The sequence below is a fragment of the Lipophrys pholis genome, assembly GCF_963383615.2.
Source record: "Lipophrys pholis genome assembly, chromosome: 20".
NCBI lineage: Eukaryota > Metazoa > Chordata > Actinopteri > Blenniiformes > Blenniidae > Lipophrys > Lipophrys pholis.
The window spans coordinates 12,517,992-12,539,051 of NC_137648.1; the positions used below are offsets into that span (position 1 = coordinate 12,517,992).

At 40.6% G+C, this 21,060-nt stretch overlaps 1 protein-coding gene across 1 annotated transcript in view; it reads left to right on the forward strand.

Annotated features, from left to right (window-relative positions):
• The window catches only part of malrd1 (MAM and LDL receptor class A domain containing 1), a gene marked incomplete at its 5' end in the record, with an annotated part of 56,929 nt that overhangs the window by 25,271 nt on the left and 10,598 nt on the right, over positions 1–21,060 (forward strand). Inside the window, 6 exons of the mRNA XM_080489958.1 lie at positions 4,151–4,396; positions 5,714–5,871; positions 14,633–14,813; positions 17,250–17,378; positions 17,485–17,646; positions 20,852–21,009. Coding sequence (XP_080346084.1) covers positions 4,151–4,396; positions 5,714–5,871; positions 14,633–14,813; positions 17,250–17,378; positions 17,485–17,646; positions 20,852–21,009 — 1,034 coding nt within the window. The remainder of the gene's footprint in view (positions 1–4,150; positions 4,397–5,713; positions 5,872–14,632; positions 14,814–17,249; positions 17,379–17,484; positions 17,647–20,851; positions 21,010–21,060) is intronic.

Here is a 21,060-nt window from a genome sequence, read left to right on the forward strand (position 1 = left end):
CTCAGCTCGGTGTAGGAATACACTCCAGCTATTAGAAGCGTCTCGCATCTCTTTCATTTTTCATCAGGGAAGTCTTTAAGTACGAGAGGAAAACAAGAGCTGATTTGTTGCCATTGCCACTGTGGATATAATTTGTTAAATAAATAAATTGTCTTTCTCTTACATCTGTAAAAATCTGAATTTCAGTATTGTGTATAAGCAGAAAGGAATTAAAACTGCGTTGTTCTATTATTTTGAGCTGGAGAAGTTATGGTCTGATATGTAAGAGAGAGAGAGAGAGAGAGAGAGAGAGAGAGAGAGAGAGAGAGAGAGAGAGAGAGAGAGAGAGAGAGAGAGAGAGAGAGAGAGAGAGAGAGAGAGAGAGAGAGAGAGAGAGAGAGAGAGAGAGAGAGAGAGAGAGAGAGAGAGAGAGAGAGAGAGAGAGAGAGAGAGAGAGAGAATATAAATCTGTCTCTCTCTCTCTCTCATTTGTCTGTATTAGTACTTACAGAATAGTTTAACAACAGAGGAGCAGGAGTATCAATCAGTTGCTGATGAATTATTATTGTGGTCTGCAGTATAAAACACACACCAACAATGACGCCGTGTTAATCCTGCTTATCCACAAAGTATCTGACCGGCAGTTTGTCGTCTCGTAATGCCTCTTGCTTCAATCGTTTCATTTCAACATCTTTCAGTTAAAGCCCCAGGTTGCAGGATTAGAAACCACAAAGCAAATTTTGTAAAGTGAATCTACATGTAGAATAAAATTGCCCAACATGTGCACCATGGATTAGATTAGGAACAGGCCCGAGCCTTCATTCCAGTGAATAATTTAGCAGGAAAATATGGTGACACCCGAAATTGCAGAGGATATGTTTCTTCTTTTCAAAACATGAAACGATCATTTTCTGGACACACAAAGGTTAAGCAACCAAAGCAAAATAGGGATGGGAGGAAAAGTGATCTGACAGAGAAGAGACATATGAAGAGTTACTTGAAGCTTAAGCCAGGGAGTAACGGCGCTGCTCTGACAGTGAAGTGAAGTTCATCCTGCTGCTATGGAGCATCAACGGAGAAGGGATGCGAGTGTGGATGGAACTTGCTGTCTCTAACTCTCAGCAGCTGCAGGCTCCACAATATGTACAGTAATATTGTTGACGTCAAAGACGGCAGAAACTAATTATATAAGGCAGCCGCTGAGGCTTTTTCCCCTCACTACTTCAATCCACTGTGTATATGACACATGACTGACCAATGGCTGCTTTTACCCTCAGCTTTCCCATTTATTTATCCCTGTTCAGGGAAATGTCATGTAGAACATCAGATGCTAAAATGTTAGTTTAATAGATTCATATTGACGTAATTGTAGAGTGTGAGCTCATTATGCCAACCACACACACTCCATCCTGCAGACCACTTTGGGAAGAAACCAAGATTCACACAGAAAGGCCCTCCGGGACTTGAATGAACAACGTCCCACGATGAGGCGAGAGTTCCTCATATCAAAAATGACTTTATCTGCATGATTCTTGCTCTTCTGAGGTCACAGTTCAGGCATGAAGATAGGACATGCAGATGTGACAAGTCACAAAGAATTTATATTTTGTTGCTGTGATCAAGTCGATTTTTCAAGTATCTGTACTTTACTTTAACTGCTGCAAACTCTGGATGCTGGTGTCAAATTACAAGCTCTCAATTCTACATGTGAATAAGCTCGGTAGTGATGGAAGAGAGACTTCCTGAATGATGGCCAATCAGAAAAGAGTGATGTGGGCTGATAGAGATAAAAAAGCTAAATTTGCATGTTTCACACAGAAGATGACAAGAAAGATTAATCAAATAGATGTTTGTTTTTCACTATTATTCATAAAAAAACATTCCAGAACAATGACTCCAGATTTTCAGCTTGAGCCACTCTACAGCAACAGAATCCCCCCACCTGATAATACTGTTAATCCTGAAGCTTGTGATTGTCAGTCATTTAACTTCAAAAAGAAAAACAGATTTTATGTAGATTAGAAATGTGAAAACAAAACTCATCCTATTTTTATGCTGCTTCATGCTGCTGCCAAATGAAGACGGATCATAAAACTGTGGTTTATATGACATGTTTAAATGGCATCACTCAGTTAATTTTATTCATCAGACTTGTAATTCCAGAAGTATCTCTGTATAATTTACTGTTTCTTCAGACACTGATCAGCCATAACATTATAACCACCCGCCTAAGATGGCATGCATCCGCTTTTGCTGCCACAGCGGCTCTGATCTGTTGAAGCATGACGTCCATTCATCCTCTGAAGGTTCATATGCTGTACAATCTGGTACTAAGCTATTAGCAGCAGACTCTTTATGGTAAATGGATTTCACTAATATAGCACATTAGTGAAATCATTAGCACATCCTCTCTTCAGCAGTCTGTACGCTCTTAATCACATTCACCCATTTCTGCACACATTTACAACAAAGGTGACATCTCTTAGAGAGGTATTTTGGGTTCAGGGTCTTTCCCGAAGATGAGGATTGGCTACCAAGTTTGGGAATTGGATTGTGACCCGCAAAATTTGGCCCCCATGGGACTACTTGTATCAGTGAACACATCAATAGCCTTGGAGTGTACCAACACAATTTTGTATTATTATTATTTCTAACTTAATCAATCTTTACATTGGCCACTTTTTCAAATATCAAATTTGAGCATAAAATATTCTCTTAACCTCTAACAAACTGACCGATGGATGTCACATTACTTCAATAAATGTTACTTCACCTGTCAGTGGTCATAATGTGGCTGATTGGTGTGCGATGCTCTCAAACAGCACCCTTGCACCAGGGGGCAGTATGTTGTTCTGGGTGTTTGATGCACCTACTGAGGGGGGTCCTTGGTAAGAAGGTCCCATTGCACTGCACTGTGTAAAATTCAGGCTCAAAACATGTGTGGGAAAAATATGTGTAGATGAATTGATAAAGGTCTGTAGCCATGTAGTGACATGTGTAGAGATATTATGACTGAAACAGTGTTATTAGCTTCACAAAATGAAAAAAAGATCAAGCTCAATATACTGGGGAGCAGCCTGGCTTCACAGTCAGGAGCTGTGGCTTCCTGGCTTCCTATGTGCTTTTGTTGAGACTCATTGCTTCTGGTCCTGTGCGTCTGAAGAGGAACAAAGGATTAGGAAGGACTTATACCCTTTTTCCCTCCTTTAATTACAGTTACCACCCCTCTTCATCATGCCTCATCTCTCTTTATAACACTCTCCAAAGCCAAGCAGAGACCCTGCTGGAATGTCTGGCTACAAAAAAGGCAGATTCCTGCCCCTTCCAGCACTGCCACCCGATGATGCAGTGATTTGGGCTTAGAGTCCCATGTTTCTTTGTTATCCTAAGCCTCTTAAAGAGACCCTGATGCTGCATGCAAATGGTCTTCCACTTGGCTTGACTTCTCCTGCTCTAAAACTGATACTAAAGCCTTGCGGTGCAGGTTAATCTGCTGAAGCCGGAGGTAGTAGTTTCTTTTGTTTTTTTTAGGTGAGAAATAACAATATGATTACCATCATTGGTTAAAGTCCTTTAATAGTTTTAGCAGTGCACATTAGTTTTCACGGCTTAGCGGAAGAAGTGGAAAGTGAAAATGTTTAGGTACGAACACCCACAAGCCTCAAAATGTAGCACAATTGTGCATCAAATAAAACTTCAATTAATTGGTCTTGCTGATGTTTGTGCAGCCATTTGGTGTTTAGTGGTTAGTACTCTTGACTCACTGTGAGAATATTGCAGGTTTATTCCAGACTTGGGGGTCTTTAAGTGTGGGTTTTGCATGCTGTTCTCATTAAATTACTTCGGGTACTCCAGCTTCTCGACAGAGTACAAAAAGCGTGTGTTTGTGGCTAATTGGTGACGCTGAATTGCGTGTGTGGCCTTTGAGAGAGACTGTCTGTCTCTGTGTTTGCATGTGATGGATTGGCAACCAGGATATAGAAAGAAAGAGCCCCCATTCCTCATACACATTTCAATGTCCTCATTTCTATCCTGACCTCTGAGATGTCTTGCTCTTGAAGAAAAAAAACTTCCAGCACGAGTCAGCATACTTACCATTTGACCCAGGAACCACTTCAAATTCCACTGTGCTATGTTATAACTGAATTATATGTGTGTGTTTTATTCCCAGGGCTCTGTCCTACAGGGTTTCTGCCTTGTGGGAATGGCAGGTGTTACAGTCGGGGACAGATCTGTGACTTCACAGATGACTGTGGCGATGGCACAGATGAGAAGGATTGTGGGACTTCCTGCTCCTTTGAGAGCGGCCGCTGTGGCTGGAAGAGCTCGCTGGCTGATGAGTTTGACTGGCTGCTCGGTACTGGATCCGTCCAAAGCATCAGGCCTCCATATGATCACACGCTGATGAGTGAGAGTGGTATGTAATCTGCTGTCTTTCTTCAAACAGCACACAAACTTAAAAAGGCAGCCAATGACATCCTTCATGAAGAAAAATTACCTTCACCCTTTTAGTCCTTTTTAAAATGTCATTGTTTATTTTAGAAGATGCATCTATAGGGGCAGATTTTGTATAATCAGAATGAATGAAATTTCATTATCAAAGCCAAAATGCCGTGTCAGCTCTCTCGCTCATGTTTAATTCAAGTTTTTTGCCACTTCAGAGGTAAAATCAATGACCTGCTTGTCTCTGGGTGAATGTACAGCAGGTAATAATTCTTGTGATTGATGCAGGGCTGAAATTCGATTATACAATGTGCGTAGTAAGAAGCTATATGCATGAATAAATAAACAAACATGCATATATCACATACGAAGATGTTAAGGAGGCGCTGATGCTTTAAGCGTATTAATGTTAACCTAAAAGATTTACTTCTGGTTGATTTCTTGGTTCACTCAATGGGCAGTCGCTATTGACAATTATGTTCCTACTTCATGCTGGAAATAGAAAGTGTTAGTAGAAACGGTTTACAGTGCAGACAGGGTGATCTCTTGTCATGCTGTGTACAATAGGACACAAAGTAAGGGATTTGTCACCAACAAGAAGCGTGGCTTATTGTTTCCTCTTCTCCCAGAACACAAATAAACTAAATGTTTTCTTCAAAAATCTGCTGGAATATTTGTGAATTGTGAAACATTTGATAACACTATTTGTGAATTTCAGTCACGATGGCATTACTGACAACTGAAGGCCTTAAATAAGATTTAATAACAACTGAAGCATTGCGACAAAACTGTATTCTCACTTGATTTGTATTATTCAGGACTGAACATTTTCACGGTAAACAGCTCTCATATATGCAAACAAAATTCAGATTTTATGATTTACCTTATGTGTTTGTCACATTCGCCAGGAAATTGGGAACTGGAAGTAAAGATATGACTTTTTTATTTTTTATTGGTAATTTGCACAAAGCCATGAAAGAATATGCACCTGAGGGCAAATGACTTCATAAGTTAATAATGTTTGATAGAATCAGACTGTAGTTCTAAAAAGTATTGAATTTTATAAAAGTCGATTTAGGTTAGTTTAAAAACATATTTTCTGACTTGAGAATTGAAATGATCCTGATGGTTCAAGAGGCAGTCTGATAATACACTAAGGATCAAATACTGCTCTGTCACCCCTGGTTCTCACTCCCTTAGCACTCTGTGTGACCTTGCTGTATTGTCAGTGGCGTCTAAAACCACACTGTTCCTCCCCTTCATCACGTCTTTTCTGTTTGTCTTTTTTGAGGTCATTTTATGTTTCTGGAAGCCACACCAGTTGGACTGAAAGGAGATAAAGCCCATATGAGAAGTTCCGTTTGGAAAGAGTCTAGTGCCATCTGCAAGCTCTCCTTCTGGTACTACATCTCCCATAAGGCCTCGGGAACCATCCGACTGCTCATCAAGGTAAGCCAGAAGTCTTGTGTCATGACTCAGGTGTGGCTTCACTCCATTTCCACTTTAAAAGCCGCCAAATAATGGTGGCCTGTGAAAGACTCCCCGCCATCTGTCACACATTGTTACCATGGTAATGCTCAGACAGAAATAGAACTTGATTACATTTAATTATGTTAATGAAAGCCGTAATCACATCATATCAGCACTGCTGTGTTCTAGTGTCTGACAGCCCCAGTTGTCTTTTTACCAAGTTACAAGCTCCCAGCCACTGCTTGTTAGATCTATGGGTGTCTGCTGGGGGTGGATAAGAGTGGTGCGGATCATGGACACTCCAAAGCGGCCCTACCCCTCCGTCTGGGCACACGCCATCCCTGCCAGCTCTTAAGGCTTCTTGCTTGTTAGGCGTTCATCCATCTAGTTTGTGTATGCATGGTTGACTTTCAGGGATTAAGGTCTCTGCTTGTAGCTTTCTGACATGTAAATTTGGTGGTTTATTCTGCCCTCCATCCCGCAGTGCTGATACACTTAAATCAACTTTGTTGTGTTTTGCTTGAGTAGATCATTTGTTCCAAGTGGGAATGTTTGGTAAAATATTGTCCTGTATATACAGCAAGAGGAGGACCACCAGCATGTGTTTCTGTGCAGTTCAGGCAACTGACTGACCGTCAGGACTAGTTGGAGATGCACGGAATTACAAAATCAAAATTTCACTCGAAATAACAGTGGACAGGTGCATTGTGTCTGTCATATGAATGTCACAAAGATACCTCAAACTCCGTGTAAAATTTGGGTCAACATGCTAACGTAATGTGCATGTCGCACAATACTCATTCAAGCTTTGCATGAACTCTACCAGATAAAAACAATACATTTTGGTGTTCACAATGAAATGTTTGGACACATGAATGTCCTGTAATAGTCATTTGAGATGGTTTAAAGTGTCTATTTATAAGGTTTTAATTTAAACCTAATATCGACATACTTTGAGGCCATGCATATCAACAAATATTCCCGGCTATACCGCAATTAATATGGGATCTCCTCTCAGTCCAAACATCAAATTGTCATCAAACATCAAACAAAACTGATCAGTTAAAAGAAGTGAGAACGGCTGTTGGATGAGGACCAGACTGAAACGTTACGGACTTGTTTCTCATCCGGTGTTAGAACTAAATTGAGAAAGGTTCCAGATTGACTTCAGATATCTGCAGTGACTATAAGGATATTTTGGAAATTAAAGCAAATATTTTGAAATTTGAAACATGGCAACACATTTTCGAGAAGCTGTGACTCACACAAGGGAAAAACTAGCCACTGTAAATGTTACCAGACATTTCAGAAACTTCATCACTTCAATTCCGTTTTGTTTATGTCGAGCCAAATACAACACGGTCATTTCAAGGCACTTTTACAGAGAAAAACCCAACAATTCCACATGAGTGAGCATAAACGACAGTGGGAAAGAAAAAAACATTTTAACAGAAAGAAACCTTTGCAGAACACCGGGCTCAGAGGTGGAGACTTTCTGCTGTTCTGGTTGTAGTCAAGGGATAGAAGGAGTGAAAATAATAGGCCAGAGACAGAGAGCAACATGTAAAAAGATAGAGAGAATATTACTGACAGGAAATAGTGAAAATATCACTGTATGAAGAAAGGAGCCCAGTAGAGTAAAGGTCTCCCAGCAGCCTAAACCTACAGCAGCGTCACTAGAAAATGGTCCAGGTTGGCGTGAAACAGCTCTCACTGTCAGCTTTGCCAAATAGAAAAGTTTCAAGTCCAACAACGAAAGTAGAGACTATGTCAGCATTTAGAAAACCTTGGAACCTCCAGTAAGCCAGCACTCTGAGAACCAAGTGTTCTGCTGGGTAATATGACAGCAACTTTAAGATACGATGGAGTTTGGTTGTTAAGAGCTTTATAGGTTGAAAGAAGAATTTTGAATTCTGTCCTGCATTTAATAGGAAGCCAATGATGAAAAGCTAATATTGGAGGGATAAATTCCCCACAGAAATACCCCACAGCTTTAAAGTCCTCACTATGAGGCAAGAGTGGCAACCATTGTGCAAAAGTGATATTAATTAAAAAAAATAAAATAAAAAATTCTTTTAATAAGATACCAATCAAAATAATCATGGAGATCATTTTAAAAGAAAATAGATGATCACCTGATTCTAACAATTAATTATTGATGTGGCCATCAGAAGAAATGGATAGTCCCTCTTGTATACACGCTAAACAATAAAATGGACATTGCTTTGCTCTGCCTTGTGTTTGTTATTCTGTGAATGCACTCTTCATTAAATAGGATGGATGATGCAACCAGTTTTCAGCAATTATAATGTGAGGCCAGTCTTCAGCATTTAGTCTGGGATGGTTACTTCTATGCCCAAAGTGCTTTTGAAGCTTTTTCTTTTGTGAATTCGATTTGAAGTTTTATGGACTTTGGGCTTCTGCTGAAGTGAAACGTTTTACTAGTGAAGGAACACGTCAGTTTACGTTTCTCATAACCTGCAATTATTCTTGCCCTAACACCTCTGATTGTCGATACTGTTTTTATTAAAATGCTCATTTTAATTCAGTGATTAGTTAGAGTGCTCTGTGCTATCGATTTTACCTTTACAGCCCGGTGCAGACGGACCTTTCCTGAACTTAGAAATGCAAATGATGGGAATTCCCTGGTTTTTGAGTCCAGCTCACAAAGCATTTGATTGATTATGTGTCTCTCTGAGAGGCAGGAGATGATGAATGCATGTGGGCTACTTTACATGTTCACCTTGTTCACGTATGGCTGGAGAATGCACAATGTGGCCTTTTGAAGAAGGTCGACTCTCGACATCGAAATGAGGTGGGGGAACCGATTGCACACTGGGGCGTAGACGGAGAGAGTGGTGAGTTCAGAGGTCATCCGGCATGATGTTAGACTGTGTGTGTGTGTGTGTGTGTGTGTGTGTGTGTGTGTGTGTGTGTGTGTGTGTGTGTGTGTGTGTGTGTGTGTGTGTGTGTGTGTGTGTGGTGTGGATGGGTGAATGTGGGGAGACAGATACAGAGCGATAACCAATATCTGAGACCGGTATTATGTGCACACATCTTCCCGCGAGATGTAAATGATGTTAAGTGCATGTATGACCTAGAAGGTTCAAAAACATTAGCACTTACAGATTATTGCTTTGTGATATCATTTACCACATTATAGCGTCTTTTATGGCTTCGATGTTGCCTTGAGTCCAGGCAACCACATCAATTCAAACATGCAAACGCATTTGCACAGACGAGACTAGAAACACACACAGTCATACTATGTGCAAATGTTGCTGTGCAAATGAGATGTAAGCATTCTATAAAGGTTTATTGAAGTAAAAAGGGAGTAATGATACTGGTGTGACCAAGTGGAGGTATTATATTTACCTGGCAAGTGTTTCCCTCCCTGAAGTTGAGATGGGGCTCAACAGACGGGTCTATTTATATCACCAGACCTGTGAACTGTTCCTAGGAGTCGTTATTTATCACCCTCACTGTCTGTCTTCAACGGCCAAGTGGACTGGAAATGTAAGACAAGGAGCTGAACAAAAGGTGGATGCCCCATGGTTAAATCAATACTGCACAGCTGCCAGTTTTCAAACTCCCAAACCTCTGCTGGCCTCCATGCATGGTCTTCAGTTTGGAGCATGCATGTGCCAGACGCTGCATCTAAACCATTGATGGTTTACTTCCATTATACGCCACCCTGGAAACAAGTAAAGATACAGTATGTATGAGTCAACATAAAAAAAAAAAAAAAAAACATGAAAAGAACATTGGTGCAATTATCATGGGGGAAAAAGGTGGCACAGAAATCCCAATTCTCGAGACCGCAACTGTGTAAAAACAGCATCAATCTGCTTTATTCTGTTGTCATCTTCCCTTTTAATATCACTTTTGAGGAAAGAAATGCGCCAGGGTGCAGCAAAAAAAACAAATTTTTGAACACATCTATACGTATCTTTATCTTACAAATCCCTTAATGTCCCCTATATCTGGGATCCAATCCATTGAGTTGTGTCGTCTGTCGAAGGTGTACCTTTGGGTCCTGGAAAATATCCAATAGCATCTATCTATTCAGCTGATATTGGTTATCAGATATCAGTTAATACCAGGACTGTTATTGTCCTTTGATTGTAAATCAGCACAAAAAAAAGAAAAATGACAATCACAATTTGCACTTAGTTTGCGGGTACATGAGCAAACTCAAACATGAATATTACCATTTTTTAAAAATAAATGTTTGCTGCCCCCGGTCGCACCACAATGTATCTGGTTTAAAAAAACAACAACAACGAGTTTAAACAAGGAATAACAAAATAAAACTATGTGTGCATAATTTCCACATATGTTTGCAACTAACTAATGCCAAGGCCAAATTCATGGTTTTCTTTGGACTAATTTTGTTCACATGGAATCTTCGAGTTAGAGATGGTTTAGTAGGAGAAAGGTTTGGTGGGAGAAAACTAAACATGACAGAACTGTCAAAAACCTCTTTTTGTTAAACACAGCAGGCTGCCTTTAATCTTGCTCCGTCCCGAAGTAACAAAATCTGCCCGACGTTTAGTTTAAACAGCATAAAACAACAAGCCTGCAGGCAACATCTTAATCTTAACTGCACAGACATAAGAGTACTATCAACTTCCTCTCAGAAAGAAAGCAGATACATTCATTTCCCACAATGTTGAATTATTCAATCAGAGTCCTCCTTTGTGAAACAGAGATAAGTGTGTAAACATGTCTCTATCTACATGAAATTGATATCAAACGGTTCCCTGTTTTGCTGTGTATCGACAGAATAAGGCTTTTGTCTTGAGGAAAAGTATGTTTTTCCTTTCACTAGATGGATCTGTCGCTCACCTTTTCAGGCGTCATGCATATTTCATAGCACTTTGTGAAAGCAGTGTGTTTGTTTGCCTCACCGACGGATGCATTTCGAATCATGCCGGAGTTACAGTGATTGAGAGAAATCACAGCACAGCCTACTATTTGCTCATTTATGTACTTAAATATGGCATTTGTGGATTCATATGTGGCTCGCCATTATGGTCAGCCAAACATCTGCCAGTCAGAGGAGGTTGGACTCAAATAAAACACGGCATGGCAAGAATAATCACTCCTACATGGCCCTGACGTTAAACACGGTCCTATCACAGAAACAACACACTTTTTTTCCACTGCGCACAGACCACGTATAAAAATAAATAAATAAATGCGCTCTAAAAGGAAGGTGTGTCCACAGGAAAACAGCTGCCAGTGTTGCATAAAATGAAAAAGTCATGAATACAAATTGGATTCCAGCTCTGTGGAATCTTCAGTATATGATTATTTGAAATTACTTGTTTCTTTCTTAAAATATAAATTTCAGGGTGAATATTGCTTTGCTTTTTCTTTTCTTTTCTTTTTTACCTCTTAATTTTCTCCTGGTGGATAATTAAATGAAACAATGCAAATTAGTCCAACTGAATCTTTTCCTCCTTCAAGTTTCGGAAATGACGCTTCAAATTGATTGGATAAACGCCTGGACTGACGAACCACTCAAACATCAAGCCCGAGCTGCATCAGCACGTATCACGTAGTCATCCATCGCTCTCAGGCTGCTTTTATGGATTGAGCCTTTACTCCGCGACATAAATCTGGATAAGTCCTGCTGTAACGCTGCCTATTAATCTGTGCTCTACTCTCACAGTAACAAGATTATTTCAAGCCAGGGCTCCATTGGCAGAAAGCAGAGGAGACAGCCTGTGCATGCCTCACCCAAGGGTGCATTTTAATAGGCTTTCAATCGGCGGCGTAGAATGTGACATTGCTCGTCCTCTGGTTCTGAGTCCATTAGACCTGGTCTGTTTCCATTGCAATCGAGTCTCTGGTCACATGTTGCTCTTTCAAGTCCAGAAAGTCAGATGTGTTATTGTCTAAAAGTCTACTCTTGGTGTGACATTCACTGGTTCACATGCTGCATCCAGAGAAGTTTGCCGTGCATTAACATTCTCCTGATTTGGTGACATTGTGGACCTGCAGTTAGTCCGTCACCTTTATAAAAGAGAGGACAAGGAAGTTGCTATTAATCACAGCGTAGTTAAATCTATATGATCCACTATTAAAGACCTGCTGGTTTAACCAGGCTCACGTTCTCTGTGTTGACCTGAGGGCTAATTAGATCCACTTCAATCAACTCAAGTGAGAAAATAGAAAGACAGAAAGCGTGTGTGTGCACTTGCACTTCATTCTTATCCTTTCCTTCATGCTCTCATTTCATTCACTGTATGTTCCTCAGATAAAGACGCCTGCAGTTCAATGAAAATTTGGGAAACCAGCAACACCAACTTCTCTCCAGGAAAACCATAACACACTTCACATTTTCGATCAACTGAATGTGATTTGTCAAAGAAGTGTTTTGAACATGGTCTTTATGCCAGTTTTCATCATGTTAAGCCAATTCTATATTGCAGGAAGGTTAAAAGAGAAGTGAAACACTTTATCACTGTCAGTCAATTGAGTTTATGTGGCTAAGCAGCACATTAGAAAGGGATGAGAGTTCAAAAGTTTCTTTTAGTACCACATGAAGCCCTTTTTCTAGCTCATGAGAGGGTTGACATATCCAGCCAGATGTTGGCCGAGCAATAACAACAACCAAATTAAATCCCATCAGCGGACCATGGTAAAGCTCAGGTATTAAATTAGTTTTTTGTTACCTTTTGGTAAATACACCAAACAACACCAGGCAAAAGTCAGTAGAAAAGCTTTTTTCCCTTTGAACTGGCAGAGAAGAGCACATTTTCCAACCCACATCCTCAGTTCTGCTCCTCACCACACAAATGCTCGTTCTTTACAGATGTTCACCATTTAAACAGTAAATAATCTGTCTTTCCAATGGTTGCTAAAAGGCACTGTTACAACAAATAAATGACCGTTCATGAAATATTTCCTGACTTTTTGAAGTAGTTTATTTCACTTTATCAAACAGGATAGATTCTTTGTCTGCCGATATTTACATGACAACATGTTTCCAAAATCTTGTTTCGTTCTCAAGTGATATTCAGCAAAGTCATGCCCCAGTCCCAACTCAAAATATGACAGCAAGACTGAGGGAGAAAGCCTACAAGACTGTAATGAGAAGTGATATGATGTTTGGTTTGGAGTCAGTGGTGCTCTCTTAATGGTAGGAGAATAAAGGTGGAGATGAAGATGCTGGGATGTTTATTAGAAGTGATCACAATGGACAGGACTAAAAATGGTTTGGACATGTGCAGAGGTGAAATAGAGGATATATTGGAGAAAATATGTAATGAAGGAGGTAATGGCGGTTGTTGATGTAACATCCGAGGAGGCAGAGTGAAGGGAGAGACGGAGGCAGATGATCTACTGTGAAGGGAGCAGCCAAAAGAAGGACAGTTAGACGGAAATAGCAATGAAAATACATAGACTTTTCACTCTTTTTCAACATTTCAGAAAAACCCATTAAAATGTGATTTAATTCATTTTTATACATGTCTACTATGATAAGGCATTTCACAGTACTATAATATTAAGGTCATGAAAATGGAAACAGTATTATTTGGAAATATCCTGTAGAAGCAGACCTGGGAGTTGTAGGTACCTGCTGTAACTGGTTGATGTTATTGTTCAGTAAAAGCTATTGTTTAGAAGAGGTTGGGATAGAAAAGATCAAACAACAATGAATATAGTGCCATCTAATGAGGCCACAGATGAGAAACAGATGAGGACAGAACCCAGGCTACAGGAGAGGAAAAGGTATTGACCTGCAGTGATGCTGCCCTAATGTTTAGACGGTGAGAGAGGAGAGTAAAGAAGTTCCCCAGCAGTCCAAACCTCAGCAGCTCAACTATAAAATAATGCATGATGACTTCAAGCAGCACTCGCTATAAGCCTTATTAAGTAGGAAAGTCTTAATCCTGATCTTTAAAGTAGAAATGACTCAGAATGATAAACTGCACAATAATTCATTATACTAGTAGTCTGAAGTCACGGACTTGGATCATACACTTTCAAATGTGTGATGGAAAAAGACAGTAGGAAGCTTATACATGGTTAATTATGTTTGCCATCTGATATTAGTCTACATAACAATGTAGAAATTTCCGTTTGTGTGTTCCCCATTTAATATCTTTCCCTTTTACATATTCGTAAGAATAGACTGAATTCTATTATGTGATGTGCCTCACATATATGTCTTGTTGACACATATGACTTGACAATGAAAACAGGCGGTCAGATCCTGGCTCATAAAAGACACACATCCACAAAGCCTCTTTTCAAAGGCACATTCAGTGTTTGAAAGCCGTATTACTTGTGATTTAGAGCCTGGCCTGCACCATGGGAAAGGACTGAGTGGACTTACAGAGGAATACATGTTGGTCTGTCTTCTAATATGTTCCATGTGTGTCATGAGAGAAATCCATTACCATAGCTGAGGGAGAGCGGCGCTTCAGTCTGAATAGCAGGTCTGAAGGCAGGGAACCCATTAGTACCATGTTATGCAAACGAGACTTTAATGTCTCCTCTTTGGTGGCATTCCCTGTTCCTCGGCAACAGCATGTCTGTCCAAAACTTAATCTCAGCTCATTTTTACCTAAAGTTCTTCATTCCTGACATGTGACTGTATGAGAGTTTGAGGAACTGTTACAGACTTCAAGGCTCTCAGAAAGTTTATTTCCGTTGACGTTAGACCTGTAACCGGAGCAGCATGAGAGCTGCTGCCGCATGATTCCCTTGTTGCTCTTTTCCACAGACGGAGAACGCTCTGTTGGAGGTGTGGAATAAAACAGGGCATCAGGGGAAAGAGTGGTTCAGAGCAGAGGTCCCCCTGAGGAACCTGAGGAACTTTGAGGTGATATTCGAAGGCATGCGCTCAACCGACATGAGCGGAGGAGCCGCCCTCGACGACCTGGAGTTCACAAACTGTGCCCCAAGTAGGTGACAAGCACCAACACTACATATATGCAATATAGATGATTCATTTTCTATCTTAGTTTTAAGTTGGCCTCTGGAGTTAGGAATGCGTGTCTGTTAATATAAAAGTTTGTTGGATGGATTGTCATGAGATTTTGTCCAGTCATTCGTTTTCCTGGATAAAAACTCCTGACATTCACGTTTCCACCAGTCCCTCTGGAGCTGACATTTGCTGTTTTGAGTGAAAAATGTTGGGCCAATTACCAGGATTTTTCCAATGATGTAGTATAATGTATCCATCCGTTCATCCGTCTTCTGTATCGCTTCATCCAACTTAGTGTTGCAGGGCACTGGAGACGATTCCCGCTGGCAGCAAAGGCAGGGTACACCCTGGAAAGATCAACTGTGCATGACAAGGGAAAAGACGGAGAGACACTCACATCCACACCTATGGGCAACTTTAGGATCATCACTTAATCCTAAGCACATGTGTTTGGATTGTGCAAGAAATATGGAGTATCCTGGAAATCAAATCCCCCACACACCCAGTGAGAAACTCTGCACATAGACTCCAGAGTCCAGACTATGTCACCATAGTGTGGCAATCATGACAATAAACTGGAATTGTGATTTTAAGAGTGTTTAATAATTCAAAGTATATTAACTGAGTAAACCAAATGTTCACATTGCAGATGAGTAATGATCAAACAAAAGAGCAATAAGTAGAACAGCAGCAAAATAAAGATTTAATTCTATAACATTTGTAGGCTAATACCATTCAATTTGGTATTTTAAGACCATAAATTCTGTGTTTTTAGTCCAATCATTTGAATTCCTCAACTTTAAGGCTTTCTCCATCTGCTACTGCTGCTTCGAGTTCAGTTCTGTTGTTAACCAGGCAATTAAAGGACACACACACACACACACACACACGCACACACACACACACACACACACACACACACACACACACACACACACACACACACACACACACACACACACACACACACACACACACACACGCGCACGCGCATCTGCTAAACTTTAGTCAGCTTGTATAACCACTGTCTGCAAACAGCATCACTCAGCTCCCATTAAATCTGGAGACGAATATTACAATATGAAGATGTACCGGCAGTGTGAACATTGTTTTTTACCCTGAGCCGCATTATTATAAACCCTCAAGACTTTACAAATGAACCTCTCATTCAGTAGAAATGAGCCATCCTCTTGGATGGTAAAGAACAAAAAAACCTTGTATTGCTTCTTTGTGTAGCTTTAATTTAACTGAAGTTTTTCAGGGGATATAGTAGACATTCATTGACTGTTCATGATGACCTGTATCACAAAAAGGTTTGATCGCCATTAATCGTGTCTTTGAAGCTCGCTGAACCAATAAATCAGTCTCTTTTTAAATTCAAGATTAAAGTATGGTAACGAATGATGTAAAGTCTGGACAATTCCAGGTGTCTGAAAGCACCTGAATAAGTAATTAGAGCAGGAACCTAGAAAGGAGTTCAGCCAGGATCACATAATGTGGATCAAATAGCATAAAATCTATCTCCATCTTTGTTTCATCAACGTGTTCATCCAATGATCTCCCTAAGGGAGTTACAATTATGCTGTGAAATTATTTTATGATCCTTCAAGCTGATATTTTGGTCGTATAAAATTGATTTGGTCAGTGGCACGCTGAGAGGAAGAGAGAGAGAGCGAGCCGGGCTGTCTTGAAGGAACGGCGTTTGATTTTCCTTTGCGATGACAGTCGCTGACAGACGCCTTTTGATGCTGATGGCAGAGGCAGATGTTCCAAATGAAACGGGACCTGGCACAAGGCTGGACACCATGTGGGATTTTTCTACGCTCTGCCAAGGCCCTCTCCATTTCTAACAAACAACTATCCACATGCGTCTATAAAAACTGACCCACAGTGTGGCGATATGAACCAAGACTGTACAGGACCAAATGATACACAACTTCCATCAACTCCAAACACACATGTTTTGTCTTTTCAGTGTATTCTGGGATGGTTTTAACCCCGCTGACCTCCCGGAATCAGGTTCAGCTCTTTTTTGTCATCTCAGTCATCATTTACTGTCTCTGCCTTTGAAGCTTAACAGCACACACACACACACACACTCAGACAAACACATAAAACAGTGATATGTTTGCTGCCTCTGCTCCACCTGATCTCTTTTCCTTCCTCTGTTCTGTCTGGAACACGGCAGAGCTGGAGGAAAGAGTCTTTGATTTCCCTGACAGGCCTTTCTCTGCTCGTGTTTACTGTCATCTCCACTGCTGTGTCCTTTACTGAAGAGCACAGCAACGCTGCAGTTTAATGTGTACAGTTGTTCATCAGAGCATTTTCCTCTCATGATTGATTTAATTCATCAGCATAGGAAAAAAAAACGACAAATGACAGTTGTTTAACCCTCAGATCTGTGTGTTTGCAGGTACCGTGGAGCTGCTGAGTTGTCCTGTAGTCACAGATTTCATGTGTGGCTGCCGCCACTGCATTGAGTCCCACCTGGTGTGCGACAACAAAGCCGATTGTGCTGATGGATCTGATGAGATGGACTGCAGTGAGTGGAAAATAGGAAACGGCTTTCTCAGGCAGTGAGGCTATTAAATCGAGAGACAACTCTCAATCCAGACTCCTCTCCCTCTTTCCATCTTTCTCCTGCGTAGACCACGTAATTGGCTCTCCCGGTGCTTGTAATTTCAACATGGAGGCTGCCCAGTGGGAAGAAAGCTGCCAGCTCTTGCAAGACCCGGACGCTGACTTTGATTGGCGGATCAGTCACAGGACGCAGACACCTGGAGCCGGACCGCACGCCGACCACAGTCCAGGTCTGCCAACTCTGTCAACTAGAAAAAACACGTCCACACGCACACCAAATCCTTGGTGAAATGACAAAACACATCATTTATTGTTGACCTCTCACTGGACATCTTCTGATGTGATACTCCTGTTGTGCGACATTGTTGTGCTCAGGGAAATACCATTGCTTGGGTTCAATCAGCTCAGTCGGTACAGCAAATTATATTCCAATCCCAGTGCAGACAGTTTGATGAACCATCTTTCCCTGACCATGTGTCCAAGTGTCTTTAGGAAAGACGCTAAACATTGAGTCTCTCCAAGCAGCATATCACATGGCAGCCAGTGCCATTTGTGCGTGAATGATAAAGTGAGCGAACTTGTGAATGTGACTGTAAAGCACGTTGAGCCTGCTGAAGCAGTAAAATGCAGAGTCAGTAAAATCCATTTACCAAAGTCCAATTCGGTTGTCATAAATGCCGGTGTTATGTTCACAGTTCTTCATTTTCATTCTGACAAGTCTGGGTTGTTGGGTATATCCTAGGCAGTTATAGACAAATGGTCCTGTCTGTTAGTTTGAAAATGCAACGCTCTGTGATTAGGGAAGTTTCTAACATGCTTCAGTTTACCTCACACCATGAAATCCTATACAATTTTGAGTCAATACTGAGTATGTTCCCATTTTTTCTGTTTGTTTTTGTAGCTTATATGTTAAAAAAGAAAAGTCTGCTTTTATCTATGTTTTGTCACTGTTACATCAGTTTTAAATACTTTAAACATACTATAGCTATTCTCTACAGATATGTTTTACACTTGATTCAGCGCTTGTTGTTGGTATTGCTACGAGATTGAGTTAATGCATTTATGAAAACATGACTTGTTTACTGGAGTAATAGTTTTTGTGTTCAAAACAACATAAGTTTTGACAGATAGAAGAAAATATTGAATGATTAAAGGCTATGATTGTATCTGGAAATGTATTATTTACTGTCAGGCACAATGATTTAGATGTTCATGCTGGTGGTTCAACCTCGGCAGCCGACATAAAGCAACAGCTTCAGCTATTGTTGCATTAAATATTCCCCCTGCTGCTTCTTCAATGCTTTCAGAATTTGAAAAACGTAACTTTCTGACCTGTAGCACATCACAAAACAGTTGTTGAGGAGACGTCAGGACTGTTGTCTTCATTCAGCTTGTTCGTAAGGGTTTTATTTGTTTTTGATTTTTAAAAAAAAAGGCATCATATGCCTATAAAGTTGGTAAGCAACTTTGTCTTGGTGAAAAAAAAAAAAGATTTAACCAAAATCAAGATACTTTCCAAACTTCAAACAAAGTGTTTTTGAAACAGACTCAGGACTCAGCTTCAAACTCCAATGTCAACATTTCCACCTCCCGATTCACTGCCGCTTCAATTTGACTTGAATCAAATAAAATCTGTCAGTGAACAAAATTCATGCCACAAGTAACTCTCATACGGCTGAAGTTTTATTGACCTTTGACCTCTTTGCTGCTGGGTTTCGCTTTATGTAAAAAAAAAAAACAACAACCAATACTGCATGTATTTCCTGCCCTTCCTTTATTTTCAGAAATTGTAATAATGCTGTCAAAAACAAAAACTTCTCAAAATTGGTAACAACAAAACATTGTGTCCTCCTGACATCTTCCATGTTTTCAGTTTTCCAGCCGCTCAGTGCAAAGCCTTTGTAATTACAACTTGACAGCAAGGAAACAGGAGCCTGACGATGCATGTGACGGCAGGGTTAATAAAACACCCTGATCAATGTCAGCGAGTCAAACTGAGCTAAACACCGACAGACTTGTTGTTTATCTTGTGCACAGCTTTGCTGCTGAATCAAACCTCGTTTTCCACAGATTCATTGAAAATTAATCGAGCTTAAGGTCACAATTATCCTCATCTGAACGCGGCAATATAAACCCCCATTTCCTTTTGACTATACCCTTAATTTGAATTAAATAAGGACGGTGCTGTCTGAGATTATTCTGCGAGTTGACGCTCCACATTGTCAGATGCTGAAAGCTGTAAAAAAAAAAAAAAAAAAAAAAATCTTCTGACCTTTAACTTTAATCCTTCACTATCTAAACTATCCATCTTACTGCTTGTTTAGGTGAATCCATACACCATTATCATGTTAACTTGCACTGTAAAACTAAAAAGGCAAAGGTGAGTTGAAAAACGTGTTGTTTTCTTTCTTTCTTTCTTTCTTTCTTTCTTTCTTTCTTTCTTTCTTTCTTTCTTTCTCTTGGACCGGTTTTGGCCAACGAGCAGCATTTTGGATGGCGCTCATTTAATGTAAATGAGCTGAGCGTGGCCCGAATCATTTATGGGAATACTGTCATTATTTTATTATCTCAGTGTGATAATTATTTTCTAGCCTGAAAACTAAACATGAAACAAAACAGAATCCATAAGAAATAAAGATTAGATTTTTGCTTCCTTTTGTGAGGCTTCTTGTGTTCAAGAAACCTCACAAAGGCCGAGAACCATCTCTCCTACTCCGAGACACCGCTGTAGCTCCTCCTCGTATTGTGTGTCAGTGGGTTATTGAGTTCATAGCTGTTTCTGATTGGCTAGTTGAGCCTATTGATCGCAGGGATGAATGTGGACATTTGGGAACTGGATGAATGCATGATCTCACTACAGAGGCGATCGATGAAGCCGGCTATCTGTAAAGCGCACGTAAAATATGGCAGAACAAGATAAGAGTCTGCACGCATCCCTCACTCGCGTTATTGGACGATGTCGACTTGGGGATGATGGAGCAACCTGTGTCCACCCAGCCGCTCCCAGTAAACAATCTGTTTTCTGAATGCTCAGACCGTGGTTTGATGTTTCGTTTTGAGTTACAGCACAGGTTTTCAGTATTGTGGGCTGGAGCCGGGTAAACTGTGCACTGTGGATTGTGAGGGGCCTTAAATCCTTTTGAACTCATGTGGAAAACTCCCACTTTGTTCTGGCATTGCCTGGGCGCCGTCTCATCTCCAAGCCTCGCCAAGCAGAAGAAGCTCTGCAGCTTTTGGCTGCGGGCTGCAATGTTTCAACGCTGCAACTCCCTTCTCTTGTTTCGAGTTTTATTTATTTTTTGTCAGTAAATGATGGCGGTTTAGCCGTGGATTCTCCTACATTGTCTCTGTTTCAACAATCATCACTTTGAAATATCACTCATATGTTACATAAATGTGCTACAAATGTGTCTCTGCTGCTTTTATCTCCAAAAGGTGGAGGAGGGAAGTTCTTGTACATCCACACTGCAGCTCAAAGGGAAGGGGATGTTGCCAGGGTGACGTCCAGGAGTCCGTTTCCCGCCAGCATCGGCCTGTGTCACCTACGCTTCTGGTTCTTCATGAACGGCTCCGACAGGATGGGAACGCTGAAGGTGATCTAATCTGAGCTTCATTTCCATAAATGATTCAAAGTCTTTGTGGCA